We start from the raw sequence: 14,988 nt of genomic DNA, 5'->3' as shown, positions 1-14,988 counted from the left end.
TAACCAGGGGAATAGTAAAGGTACCATCACATTAAGCGACGCTGCAGCGATATAGACAACGATGCCGATCGCTGCAGCGTCGCTGTTTAGTCGTTGTGTGGTCGCTGGAGAGCTGTCACACAGACAGCTCTACAGCGACCAACGATGCCGAAGTCTCCGGGTAACCAGGGTAAACATCGGGTTACTAAGCGCAGGGCCGCGCTTAGTAACCCGATGTTTACCCTGGTTACCATTGTAAATGTAAAAAAAAAAAAAAAAAAAACACTACATACTTTACATTCCGGTGTCTGTCGCGTCCCCCGGCGTCAGCTTCCCTGCACTGTGTAAGCGCCGGCCGTAAAGCAGAGCGATGACGTCACCGCTGTGCTCTGCTTTACGGCCGGCGCTGACACAGTGCAGGGAAGCTGACGCCAGGGGACGCGACAGACACCGGAATGTAAAGTATGTAGTGTTTTTTTTTTTTTTTACATTTCCAATGGTAACCAGGGTAAATATCGGGTTACTAAGCGCTTCCCTGCGCTTAGTAACCCGATGTTTACCCTGGTTACCAGTGAAGACATCGCTGGATCGGCGTCACACACGCCGATTCAGCGATGTCAGCGGGTGATCCAGCGACGAAATAAGGTTCTGGCCTTCTAGCTCCGACCAGCGATGTCACAGCAGGATCCTGATCGCTGCTGCATGTCAAACACAACGAGATCGCTATCCAGGACGCTGCAACGTCACGGATCGCTAGCGATATCGTTGTTAAGTTGTTCAGTGTGAAGGTACCTTAAGGCTCCGTAAGCAACACTCATATTTACAGGATGAATAAGAGGAACAAAACAATGCAGATATCAAAGAAAGGATGCTCCAAAATTATTTTAGCCTCTATTCACATCTGTGTAGGCTTCATTGCATATTTGTTAAAAGGAATCTGTAGATCTTTTAAAGACAAGTCCACCAATATCTGTACATGGCCAGTCCATTCCTAAGTTACTGAGAAATTAACATGCAATTGAGGCTGAAGGGCTATGGTAGATCTGAAGCCTGTGTCACTCCAGCTCTATTCCCCACACAGAGCCATATCCTTCTGCTTGACTGACTGCACCTTTGCCTGAAGTCACACAGCTTAAAGGCCGTCAGGCAAGAGCTTGGAGTAGAGCTGAAGTGACAAAGGCTTCAGATCTACTGTATGCTGTGAGGTATAGCGCCTCCTATAGACACAGTGGGATTAAAGACTAACATATGATCCCAGTAGTGTATGCTGTGACGTATAGCGCCTCCTATAGACACAGTGGGAGTAGAGACTAATATATGATCCACACAGTATGGTGTGACATATGGCGCCTCCTATAGACACAGTGGGAATATAGACTAATATATGATCCCCCGCAGTGTATGGTGTGACGTATAGCGCCTCCTATAGACACAGTGGGAATATAGACTAATATATGATCCCCCACAGTGTATGGTGTGACGTATAGCGCCTCCTATAGACACAGTGGGAATATAGACTAATATATGATCCCCACAGTGTATGCTGTGATGTATAGCACCTCCTATAGACACAGTGGAAGCAGAGACTAATATATGATCCCCAGTGTATGGTGTGACGTCTAGCGCCTCCTATAGACACAGTGGTAGTAGAGACTAATATATGATCCCCCAGTGTATGCTGTGAGGTATAGTGCCTCCTATAGACACAGTGGTAGTAGAGACTAATATATGATCCCCCACAGTGTATGGTGTGACGTATAGCGCCTCCTATAGACAGTGGTAGTAGTGATGAATATATGATCCCAGCAGTGTATGCTGTGATGTACAGCGCCTCCTATAGACACAGTGGTAGTAGTGATTAATATATGATCCCAGCAGTGTATGCTGTGACGTATAGCGCCTCCTATAGACACAGTGGTAGTAGTGATTAATATATGATCCCCGCAGTGTATGCTGTGACGTATAGTGCCTCCTATAGACACAGTGGTAGTAGTGATTAATATATGATCCCCCGAAGTTTAAGGTGTGACATATGGCGCCTCCTATAGACACAGTGGGAGTAGAGACTAATATATGATCCCCCGTAGTGTATGGTGTGACGTATAGCGCCTCCTATAGACACAGTGGTAGTAGTGATTAATATATGATCCCAACAGTGTATGGTTGACGTATAGCGCCTCCTATAGACACAGTGGTAGTAGTGATTACTATATGATCCCCCGCAGTGTATGCTGTGACGTACAGTGCCTCCTATAGAAACAGTGGAGGCAGAGACTAATATATGATTCCCCACAGTGCATGATGTGACGTATAGCGCCTCCTATAGACACAGTGGTAGTAGTGATGAATATATGATCCCAGCAGTGTATGCTGTGACGTACAGTGCCTCCTATGGACACAGTGGAAGCAGAGACTAATATATGATCCCCCACAGTGTATGGTGTGACGTATAGCGTCTCCTATAGACACAGTGGTAGTAGTGATTAATATATGATCCCCGCAGTGTATGCTCTGACGTATAGCGCCTCCTATAGACACAGTGGTAGTAGTGATTAATATATGATCCCCGCAGTGTATGCTCTGACGTATAGCGCCTCCTATAGACACAGTGGTAGTAGTGATTAATATATGATCCCAGCAGTGTATGTTGTGACGTATAGCACCTCCTATAGACACAGTGGTAGTAGTGATTAATATATGATCCCAGCAGTGTATGCTGTGACGTATAGCGCCTCCTATAGACACAGTGGTAGTAGTGATTAATATATGATCCCAGCAGTGTATGCTGTGACGTATAGCGCCTCCTATAGACACAGTGGTAGTAGTGATTAATATATGATCCCAGCAGTGTATGCTGTGACGTATAGCGCCTCCTATAGACACAGTAGTAGTAGTGATTAATATATGATCCCTGCAGTGTATGCTGTGACGTATAGCGCCTCCTATAGACACAGTGGTAGTAGTGATTAATATATGATCCCAGCAGTGTATGCTGTGACGTATAGCGCCTCCTATAGACACAGTGGTAGTAGTGATTAATATATGATCCCCGCAGTGTATGCTGTGACGTATAGCGCCTCCTATAGACACAGTGGTAGTAGTGATTAATATATGATCCCAGCAGTGTATGCTGTGACGTATAGCGCCTCCTATAGACACAGTAGTAGTAGTGATTAATATATGATCCCTGCAGTGTATGCTGTGACGTATAGTGCCTCCTATAGACACAGTGGTAGTACTGATTAATATATGATCCCAGCAGTGTATGTTGTGACGTATAGCGCCTCCTATAGACACAGTGGTAGTAGAGACTAATATATGATCCCCGCAGTCTATGCTGTGACGTAAAGCGCCTCCTATAGACACAGTAGTAGTAGTGATTAATATATGATCCCCGCAGTGTATGCTGTGAGGTATAGCGCCTCCTATAGACACAGTGGTAGTAGTAATTAATATATGATCCCAGCAGTGTATGTTGTGACGTATAGCACCTCCTATAGACACAGTGGTAGTAGTGATTAATATATGATCCCAGCAGTGTATGCTGTGACGTATAGCGCCTCCTATAGACACAGTGGTAGTAGTGATTAATATATGATCCCAGCAGTGTATGCTGTGACGTATAGCGCCTCCTATAGACACAGTGGTAGTAGTGATTAATATATGATTCCACAGCGTATGGTTGACGTATAGCGCCTCCTATAGACACAGTGGTAGTAGTGATTAATATATGATCCCAGCAGTGTATGTTGTGACGTATAGCACCTCCTATAGACACAGTGGTAGTAGTGATTAATATATGATCCCAGCAGTGTATGCTGTGACGTATAGCGCCTCCTATAGACACAGTGGTAGTAGTGATTAATATATGATTCCACAGCGTATGGTTGACGTATAGCGCCTCCTATAGACACAGTGGTAGTAGTGATGACTATATGATCCCAGCAGTGTATGCTGTGACGTACAGTGCCTCCTATGGACACAGTGGAAGCAGAGACTAATATATGATCCCCCACAGTGTATGGTGTGACGTATAGCGTCTCCTATAGACACAGTGGTAGTAGTGATTAATATATGATCCCCGCAGTGTATGCTCTGACGTATAGCGCCTCCTATAGACACAGTGGTAGTAGTGATTAATATATGATCCCAGCAGTGTATGTTGTGACGTATAGCACCTCCTATAGACACAGTGGTAGTAGTGATTAATATATGATCCCAGCAGTGTATGCTGTGACGTATAGCGCCTCCTATAGACACAGTGGTAGTAGTGATTAATATATGATTCCACAGCGTATGGTTGACGTATAGCGCCTCCTATAGACACAGTGGTAGTAGTGATTAATATATGATCCCAGCAGTGTATGCTGTGACGTATAGCGCCTCCTATAGACACAGTGGTAGTAGTGATGAATATATGATCCTAGCAGTGTATGCTGTGACGTATAGCGCCTCCTATAGACACAGTGGTAGTAGTGATTAATATATGATCCCACAGTGTATGGTTGACGTATAGCGCCTCCTATAGACACAGTGGTAGTAGTGATTAATATATGATCCCACAGTGTATGGTTGACGTATAGCGCCTCCTATAGACACAGTGGTAGTAGTGATTAATATATGATCCTAGCAGTGTATGCTGTGACGTATAGCGCCTCCTATAGACACAGTGGTAGTAGAGACTAATATATGATCCCCGCAGTGTATGCTGTGAGGTATAGCGCCTCCTATAGACACAGTGGTAGTAGTGATTAATATATGATCCCCGCAGTGTATGTTGTGACGTATAGCGCCTCCTATAGACACAGTGGTAGTAGTGATTAATATATGATCCCAGCAGTGTATGCTGTGACGTATAGCGCCTCCTATAGACACAGTGGTAGTAGTGATTAATATATGATTCCACAGCGTATGGTTGACGTATAGCGCCTCCTATAGACACAGTGGTAGTAGTGATTAATATATGATCCCAGCAGTGTATGCTGTGACGTATAGCGCCTCCTATAGACACAGTGGTAGTAGTGATTAATATATGATCCCAGCAGTGTATGCTGTGACGTATAGCGCCTCCTATAGACACAGTGGTAGTAGTGATGAATATATGATCCTAGCAGTGTATGCTGTGACGTATAGCGCCTCCTATAGACACAGTGGTAGTAGTGATTAATATATGATCCCACAGTGTATGGTTGACGTATAGCGCCTCCTATAGACACAGTGGTAGTAGTGATTAATATATGATCCCACAGTGTATGGTTGACGTATAGCGCCTCCTATAGACACAGTGGTAGTAGTGATTAATATATGATCCCAGCAGTGTATGCTGTGACGTATAGCGCCTCCTATAGACACAGTGGTAGTAGTGATTAATATATGATCCCAGCAGTGTATGCTGTGACGTATAGCGCCTCCTATAGACACAGTGGTAGTAGTGATGAATATATGATCCTAGCAGTGTATGCTGTGACGTATAGCGCCTCCTATAGACACAGTGGTAGTAGTGATTAATATATGATCCCACAGTGTATGGTTGACGTATAGCGCCTCCTATAGACACAGTGGTAGTAGTGATGAATATATGATCCTAGCAGTGTATGGTTGACGTATAGCGCCTCCTATAGACACAGTGGTAGTAGTGATTAATATATGATCCCAGCAGTGTATGCTGTGACGTATAGCACCTCCTATAGACACAGTGGTAGTAGTGATTACTATATGATCCCCGCAGTGTATGCTGTGACGTATAGCGCCTCCTATAGACAGAGTGACAGCATTGCTGACATACTGATGACATTGGACCTGACAGGCATCCTCCCTCATTAGTACACATGGTGTCTGTAGCATAAAGCATCAGCCCAGACAGACATAGGGCATCACCGGCTTATGACATCAGAGCCTTGCTGCCTCACACAGGCGGCTCCCTGAACCTCCCGTTATGCCGGGTTCACTGTCCCCAGCTTCACCCTGGTCGTACTCACCTACCGGAGAAACAAGGGCTCAGCAGCGGGGTGTAACTGGCAGCCGGAAAGAGACAAGCCCTGAAAGCCGAGACCAAGCTGCCAGACAGCGGCTCCGGAAACCAAGAGCTTCTCCAGCAGAGAACCCACCTGCGTTTCAAACAGCGGAAATACGTCACCCGCTTCTTCTCTGCGTTCCACGAGAGACCAGAGTCTGCGGCTCAAACACAGGAAGTCAACTTTCTGCGACTGTCAATGCCTGTGCCAAGCAGAGGACGCCTGCTAAAAAGCGCTGTTGTAAGCGAGGCGCAGGTTGTTTTGCTGATCTTCCTCCATAAGGCGGAGATAAGTGCAAAGTATCGCTCTGCTGTGAAGTGGCTGTGCTGCAGCAGCTGTGGCCATGCTGAGGGGTGGCTCATTACCTGCTACACGTGTGCGCTCACCTTTAACCCTAGCATGCCCAGTGTGCCCTCCACCAGGAGCCCTGCAGTGAGCTGGCAGCCTGCATTCTGTGAGTATGTGCCACTCCTGTGAGAAGCACCACTATGGGGGGCAATAACTGGGTGTCACCTGTGTTGTCAGTGGTCCCTTTCATTGTGGGTGTTGGTGCAGACTGTTCTAGGTGATGTAGGAATTGGAATTTATTAATTATGTAGGTAGCTAATCATGGCGGCGGTGAGACTGTGATGGCCCCCGGTGTGGGGGGGGACGGGCGTTTACACACGTCCCTCCATGATTGGGATGTACATTTGTTATGTTACACCGTCACTTATAGCGGTAGAATAATAGAAGGTCCATGTTCCCATAGTCCGCTCATCCGTTCTCATGGTGGCTTCCAAACACCCCTATTGTTACTAGCACCTTCATGACTAGCACCTTTCCATCATTGCCTCTAACGGCGTCCATTGTGCCATAAATGACTTGGCGACATGAATCTTTAGGATGCCGTTTGTTGTCTGCGTCCCCAATTTCTGAAGCCGTAACGTTTCTATTTTTCCATTGATGGAGCTGAGTGAAGGCCTGTTTTTTTGCATGGAGAGCTGAGATTTTTTTCTAATACCGTGTTTGGGCTCATACGATGTTTTGATTTTTGTGTAATTGTTTTTAAAAACCTAAATTCTGTCATTTTAGTGTAGGGTTTTTTTTCTTTTTATATGATCAGGGAAATACTGTGTACAGTTTTGGCCTCTGGTGTATAAGAAGGACATGGTTCACCTAGAGCGGGTGCAAAGAGGCGCTATTGAATGTGTGAACTGCAGGTTATCAAACATGGGGTTATTCGGTGTGCCCCTAAGCCTTCATTTTTTTTCCCTATCTTATTGCAATGTACAAATATATGAAGGAACGTTGACAAGGGGGCATCCTCTACATCTAGAGGAAATAAGGGGTTAACCCTAATAATAATAATAATAATAATAATTTTTATTTATATAGCGCCAACATATTCCGCAGCGCTTTACAAATTATAGAGGGGACTTGCACAGACAATAGACATTACAGCATAACAGGAATACAGTTCAAAACAGATACCAGGAGGAATGAGGGCCCTGCTCGCAAGCTTACAAACTATGAGGAAAAGGGGAGACACGAGAGGTGGATGGTAACAATTGCTTTAGTTATTCGGACCGGCCATAGTGTAAGGCTCGGGTGTTCATGTAAAGCTGCATGAACCAGTTAACTGCCTAAGTATGTAACAGTACAGACACAGAGGGCTATTAACTGCATAAAGTGAATGAGAACATAATGCGAGGAACCTGTTTTTTTTTTCTTTGAATAGGCCACACAGGGATCCTTACATTAATGCATTGAGGCGGTAGGCCAGTCTGAACAAATGAGTTTTTAGGGCACGCTTAAAACTGTGGGGATTGGGGATTAATCGCATTAACCTAGGTAGTGCATTCCAAAGAATCGGCGCAGCACGTGTAAAGTCTTGGAGACGGGAGTGGGAGGTTCTGATTATTGAGGATGCTAACCTGAGGTCATTAGCGGAGCGGAGGGCACGGGTAGGGTGGTAGACTGAGACCAGAGAGGATATGTAGGGTGGTGCTGAGCCATGGAGTGCTTTGTGGAAGAGAGGATAGTAGTTTTGTACTGGATTCTTGAGTGGATGGGTAACCAGTGTAATGACTGGCACAAGGTAGAGGCATCGGTGTAACGGTTGGTGAGGAATATGATCCTGGCTGCCGCATTCAGGACAGATTGGAGCAGGAAGAGTTTGGTAAGAGGGAGGCCGATTAGTAGAGAGTTACAATAGTCCAGACGAGAATGAATAAGTGAAACAGTAAGAGTTTTTGCAGAGTTGAAAGTAAGAAAAGGGCGAATTCTAGAAATGTTTTTGAGATGCAGATAAGAAGAGCGAGCCAGTGATCGGATGTGGGGGGTGAATGAAAGGTCAGAATCAAGGATGACCCCAAGGCAGCGGGCATGTTGCTTTGGAGTAATGGTGGAATCGCACACGGAGATGGCAATGTCAGGCAAAGGTAGGTTAGTAGAAGGAGAGAACACGAGGAGTTCAGTTTTTGACAGGTTTAGTTTCAGATAGAGGGAGGACATGATGTTAGAGACAGCGGTAAGACAATCACTGGTGTTTTCTAATAAGGCAGGCGAGATATCAGGAGCAGAGGTGTATAATTGGGTGTCATCAGCATAGAGATGGTACTGGAAACCAAATCTACTGATTGTTTGTCCAATAGGGGCAGTATACAAAGAGAAGAGAAGGGGGCCTAGGACTGATCCTTGAGGAACCCCAACAGTAAGGGGAAGGTGAGAGGAGGAGGAACCAGCAAAACATACAGTGAAGGATCGGTCAGAGAGATAGGAGGAGAACCAGGAGAGAACGGTGTCCTTGAGGCCGATGGAGCGGAGCATAGTGAGGAGGAGCTGATGATCCACAGTATCGAATGCTGCAGAGAGATCCAAGAGAATAAGCATGGAGTAGTGACCATTAGATTTAGCTGTTAGTAGGTCATTAGAGACTTTAGTGAGGGCAGTTTCAGTAGAGTGTAAAGAGTGGAAGCCAGATTGAAGAGGGTCTAGAAGAGAGTTATCTGAGAGATAGCGGGTAAGACGGGAGTGGACCAGGCATTCGAGGAGTTTAGAGATGAAGGGAAGATTAGAGACAGGTCTATAATTAGCGGCACAGTTTTGGTCGAGGGATGGTTTTTTAAGTAATGGATGTATGATGGCATGCTTAAATGAGGAGGGAAAAATACCGGAAGTGAGGGAAAGGTTGAATATTTTTGTTAGGTGAGAGGTGACAGCCGGGGAAAGGGACTGGAGGAGATGTGACGGAATGGGGTCACTGGTGCAAGTGGTTGGGCGAGAGGATGCAAGGAGCTTGCTTAGTTCTTCTTCTGTAACTGGTTCAAAGTCAGAGAGTGAACTAGATGCAGTGGGGGAGGGAGGACAGTGCATGGTATGAAGAGATTGGGAGATGATTTCCTGTCGAATGTGGTCAATTTTTTCTTTGAAGTAATTGGCCAGATCGTCAGCGCGGAGATCCGTGGTTGGGGCCTGCTCTCTTGAGTTGAGTAGGGACTGGAACGTGTCAAAGAGACGTTTAGGGTTATTGGACAGGGAGGTGATGAGGGTGTTGAAATAGGTTTGTTTGGAGAGGTGAAGGGCAGAATTGTATGTCTTTAGCATGAACTTATAATGGATGAAGTCTTCGGGTAAATTAGATTTTCTCCACAGACGTTCTGCGCACCTGGAGCACCGCTGCAGGAAACGTGTTTGCAGCGTGTGCCACGGTTGTTGCCGCCTGTGCCGAGTTGTTTTATGTATAGGAGGAGCAGCTTCATCCAGAGCACTTTGCAGTGTTTCATTGTAATGCTTCAGAGCAGAATCAGGACATGAGATGGAGAAGATTGGGGCCAATGAGGACTGCAGGTTCTTCATAAGTTTCTGGGTGTTAATGGCCTGTATGTTTCTATAAGTGTGGAAAATGGGGGTGACCTGAGCTGGATGGCAGTTCTTGATAGAGAATGAAAGAAGGTTGTGGTCAGAGAGAGGGAAAGGGGAGTTTGTGAAATCATCCACTGAGCAAAGCCGGGAGAAGACCAAGTCAAGGGAGTTTCCATCTTCATGCGTTGGAGAGTTAGTATGCTTCGAGAGGCCGAAAGAGGAGGATAGAGATAAAAGGTGAGAAGCAGATGGGGAGAGGAGAGAAGCAATGGGGATGTTGCAATCACCCATGATAAGGGTGGGGGTGTCACAGGAGAGAAAGTGTGGAAGCCAGGTGGCAAAGTGATCCAGGAACTGATGAGAGGGGCCGGGAGGACGATACACCACCGCCACTCGCATGGAGAAGGGGATGTAGAGTCTGACCACATGGACCTCAAAGGAAGGGAAGACAAGTGAGGGCACTTGGGGGATAACTTGGAAGGTACATTTGGGTGAAAGGAGCAGACCAACGCCTCCACCTGCTCTGTTGTCTGATCTTGGGGTATGAGAAAAATGTAGTCCACCATAGGAAAGAGCAGCAGCAGCGGTGGTGTCTGACTGCTGGATCCAGGTTTCAGTAAGAGCCAGGAGATTAAGAGAATTAGAAAGGAAGAAGTCATGAATGAAGGAGAGTTTATTACACACAGAGCGAGAAGTCCAAAGGGCACAATTCAAAGAGACAGAAGGCATGCAGGGAATATTAATAAGGTTAGAGGGGTTTCTGGGTGTAACAATTGGGAGGTTTGACTGGCTATAACATGGGGGGCCGGGGTTTGGAGATAAACCCTAATCACATGTTGATTTTTTACTGTAAGAGAAATGAGTCTGTGGGACATTCAATTGTAATGGTTGATTCCCTATGACTACACATGTTCTAGGAGGGCCTGGATGCCTTTAATAAAAACCTATTCTGTAGTGGGACATTGATCAGAACTAGTCTGATTGCCGCATATGGAATCGGGAAGGAATTTTTCTCGTAATATGGAGGCATTTAGCATCTGCCTCATGGTTTTTTTTTTCCCTTCCTCTGGATCAACTTAAAAGTATGAAAAAGACATGATTAATATTTTGAGGGTTTTTTTGTGAAGGGGGGGGGGGGTTCCTCTTGGGGATTTAAACTTATGATTATCTGAGCTCTTGTTCTATATTCTGCAGTAGAACTATTTTGCAATATTTCGGTAAAATCACGGCCTTCTCTGAAGCCCAGCCTGTTGAAACCTTCAGCAAGCCCCTAACTGACAATTCACCACAATTCTTGTAGTGATGATGCCATCAAATGCCCGGCAAATAACGTGCCCAGGTTGTATTCTTATTAGAGGACTTGTGCACAGTACTTTCTGCGCTTGTGACAATTGCTTTGACATCTGTACCACTCGTTCTTTGAATCTCTCAATGCCTCATGTTTAATGGGATGGAAGAATATACCTTCATAGCACCTTGAGTGTCCTAGACAATGGCTTAATATTATCCTAATATTAAAGATACTAGTTTTTAGCACATCACACGTTCATATCTGCTCCTCCTCGTATTTTCTTAGTTAATAAAGCATGTATGTTAAGTTAACATAAAGGGGAGTTATTCATTATTCAAATTTTTTTTTTTTTATAGGAAAATCCTGCAAACAATCGTAAATTTTAACTCTTTTTGAATTTAAAGAAAAAGTTTGAGGACAAAATAACAAAATTCTAAAAATGGCGGAACGTGGAGCTCACATCACTACAGCCACCCCAGATGATAACCGACCCTCTATATTTGAAGTCGTGGCTCAGGAGAGCTTGATGGCAGCGGTGAGGCCTGCACTGCATCACATCATCAAGGTAAGGGCTCAAGGCTTAAAAACGGTTGGAGTTTTCCTCAATCCATACACATGAAAGAAGCATTCAGCAGGACGATTTAATGGATTGTCCACTCTTATTTTATGAATGTACCAATTTACATTTATTTTATTTATTTTTCCTACTATTGGTTTTCGCGTAATAGATGGGTGTTACTCCATACATTTTTCGCCATCAGACGCTTTGACTCCTCTTCTGGTAAATGAAATCAGGTGGACGCTGACTGACTGCAGTAGTCACTTTTTTTTTTTTTTTTTGTTTCTTGCCTACATGAAAAGTGACCGCTGCAGCTAGACAGTGGCTGCTGACTGGTTGCAGCATCCTATGATGCACCTTGCTCGTAGGGGAAACGATTACATAGTATGGAGTAGCCGCGCTGGTCTGGTAATATATAGCTATATACCTCTGGTTCTGTATGCATGACCAATATTATTGAGCAGTCTGTGCTGGAATTATTTTAGTACTAGTTTTGGACAGTGCCCTTCTCTGCCACCTGTGCCCACAGTTAATTCTCTGCTATTCATTCTGTGGGTTAAACCTGCACACTTGGGAAAAGAAAAAGGCGAAAGGTGTCCAAAAGATGACACTTTCCATCTCCTTTTCCCATGGTGTCTAGTTTTCTGCAGTGCAATATCGTAGCCAACCTCGCTATTGTGTCTGTCATTTGTACAAAATAATGCATCTGCGACACAGTATGACTTTTATGTGTTAATAAATCCTAAGTACTGAATCTGGTATGGACCATAAATTACTTTGTACTACTAATTGTATGCTTAATTTACAGGTCCTTGCAGAATCAAACCCTGCACGCTTTGGGCCATTGTGGAGATGGTTTGATGAACTCTACACCCTGCTGGACCTGCTTCTCCAGCAGCATTACTTATCATGGGCCAGTGCCTCTTTCTCTGAGAACTTCTACGGACTAAAAAGAGTGGTCATGGGAGAAAGTGGTGGACATCGCACTCTGCAGCGGAAAGCGTACTGGAGGTCCCTTGCACTACTGGTACTTGTACCGTATCTACGGGTGAAACTGGAAAAATTTATTAACAGACTGCGAGAGGAGGAAGATTATTCAATACAAAACCCAACCTCTTTTAGTAAAAGGTTCTATAAGGCATTTCTCGCTTCGTACCCCTTTGTGAAACTGTCCTGGGAAGGCTGCTTTCTCTTCTACCAGCTGAGGTACATTTTGTGGAACACGAGCCATCACTCTCCGCTGCTCCGCTTGGCAGGGGTGCAGCTTGCTAGACTTACACTGGAAGATTTACAAGCCATGGATGCTTCTTCAGAAAAGACTCTCTCCACACCGTCTGCTTTCAGGTAAGTTGGAATAGATCCAGTCATTCTGGTTTACAGAAACAGAGATGCCATTTACTATTATAAAATATATATATTATTTTTTTTTTCCATTACTAACAAATCTTCAGTACAGACACCAACGTTTTTGATCATCTATGTGGTCACATGAAGAAAAAAAGAGTAAAATATACCTTTTTATTTATCCATTAAAAAGTTCCGGATTTCTTACATTATACATTGCATACGCATTCAATCCCTTATGGACGACGTGTTTCGACACCACATGTGTCTTCCTCCAGGTCCAAATGAGTACTGAATCAGAGAGTTTGCTTATTGCGACGGCAGAGGAAAGACAGAAATGTGAAAGTAGCCTACGAGCCACACTATACCTTCGATTAAATAAAAAAAGTGAAAATTGTGGCATGCTTCACTGGCAGTGCATAAAGCCTCTGAAGTCAAATTGCTAGTTTAGTTTATAATCATTCAGGTGATCGACAGTCACCCCAGCTCTACATATATACAGCCTCCAGCACAAGGCTTGGCTGTGTGTACAGGGCCTAACGATAAACAGTCATTACTGCCTGAAAGTAGAGACAGCCTCTGTAATTATGAAGAATTGTAACCACGTGATCACCAATAACTGCATAACATAAGTCGCTGTGTGATCCTCATGTGACTTGTAACTCTTTAGTCTCATTCAGGTCCATATCTCGGCTATAAAACCAGGACCCCGCCCAACATCGGTACCTGAACCATGTAGAGCTGGGGCAACTTTAAATGCCCATAAATCAATTTTTTTTTTTTTCCCCCCCCCCCCATTCCAAAAAAAAAAAAAAAACACCCCACAAGCAACTTGCAACATGTTTTCCACCGTAGTAAGTTGAGCGAAAATGTTCAAGCTATAGCACTGCCGATCAGCGCCACAGTCGCACATGTATGCAGAGACGAACAAGCAGGTTCTCCATGCATGTTCTGTGACTGTCACACAGTCGCGACACATCCAGATGTGGCGCTGATCGGCCGGCGCGATCCAGGAAGCCGGGTCCACTGTGCAGCTTATTCGGTAAGCGCTATAGCTTGCCGAATAAGAGGGAACCAGAACAAATTCGCTCATCCCTATAAATGACGACCGTTTGCCCTCGGCTGGCAGCTGCAGTGTAGTAAAAGCTATGGGCTGTTGTGGCTAAATGCACACAATCCATGATCTAGTGGAAAGGCTTCAATTAAGGGGAGAGGATATCAGAAAAATTGGCACCGAATCACGTCCTTCCAAACAGGAGGTGTAATTACGAGTTCACTCTCTGAAAGGAAAAAGGCAGGTCCTTTGTTTTGCTTTAAAGCATGATGATTAATCATTTATATGATGCCATAATTTGTACAAAACTCACCGGTATAACAGTAGCCACAGAATGGTCACAAAAATTGTAGAAAATTGTCAGAGGCATGCAGGAGGCAAACACTTTGTAGCCAGTCTGGCCCGAGAAGGGTGATCTGATCAGCTCATCTCCTGCTTTACTGGCATGGCCAGAACAAGACATCCCTTTACTGTTTAATTCCTAATGGTACACCTAGGCCATCAAGTGAATTCAAGGGAAGCCATCATCAGGAAATGGCCCATTTTTTTTTAATTTTTTTTTTTTTCTTTAAATCACATTTTTGTGTTGTGTATTTAAAAAAAAAAAAAAAAAGGCAAATCTTGCAAATGAGATCAATAAACTATGTCAAAATTGAAGAACTAAAAACAAGCTAATAGGCTAACAGGGTGGGTGCTGTGTCCCCCAATGATCGGCTCGGAGAAAAGGATTTTATGGCGAGTACACAATCCCTACGCCTCATTGGGAGACACAGGACCATGGTACGTCCTAAAACAGTCCCCAGGTGGGAAGTAACACAACTCCTAATACCCCATGTACCATTGACTTACAGCTGAGGTACTGCCGAATGCGCCTGCCAAGGGCAGCATCTGCAGAAGATTG

General features: G+C 44.7%; 2 protein-coding genes across 4 annotated transcripts in view; one reads left to right on the top strand and one right to left on the bottom strand.

The window, feature by feature from the left end:
• AP2B1 (adaptor related protein complex 2 subunit beta 1) overlaps positions 1-6,110 on the bottom strand; it is a 153,656-nt gene extending 147,546 nt beyond the window's left edge. The window contains exon 1 of one of the 2 annotated variants that reach the window (XM_069757262.1): positions 5,958-6,110. The gene's annotated coding sequence lies outside the window, so the exon portion shown is untranslated. The remainder of the gene's footprint in view (positions 1-5,957) is intronic. The other variant, XM_069757264.1, reaches the window with a different exon arrangement.
• Positions 6,111-6,171: 61 nt separating this feature from the next.
• Positions 6,172-14,988, top strand: part of PEX12 (peroxisomal biogenesis factor 12) — a 46,502-nt gene continuing 37,685 nt past the window's right edge. Inside the window, exons 1-3 of one of the 2 annotated variants that reach the window (XM_069757260.1) lie at positions 6,172-6,447; positions 11,487-11,695; positions 12,498-13,033. In XM_069757260.1, coding sequence (XP_069613361.1) covers positions 11,570-11,695; positions 12,498-13,033 — 662 coding nt within the window. In that variant the 5' untranslated portion in view covers positions 6,172-6,447; positions 11,487-11,569. Of the gene's footprint in view, positions 6,452-11,486; positions 11,696-12,497; positions 13,034-14,988 lie in introns of both variants that reach the window. The other variant, XM_069757261.1, reaches the window with a different exon arrangement.

Source organism: Ranitomeya imitator, chromosome 3 (genome assembly GCF_032444005.1).
Source record: "Ranitomeya imitator isolate aRanImi1 chromosome 3, aRanImi1.pri, whole genome shotgun sequence".
In the NCBI taxonomy this organism is placed as follows: Eukaryota; Metazoa; Chordata; class Amphibia; order Anura; family Dendrobatidae; genus Ranitomeya; species Ranitomeya imitator.
Note: the sequence above shows the minus strand (reverse complement) of the source record. Positions and strands in the feature narration are given on the sequence as shown.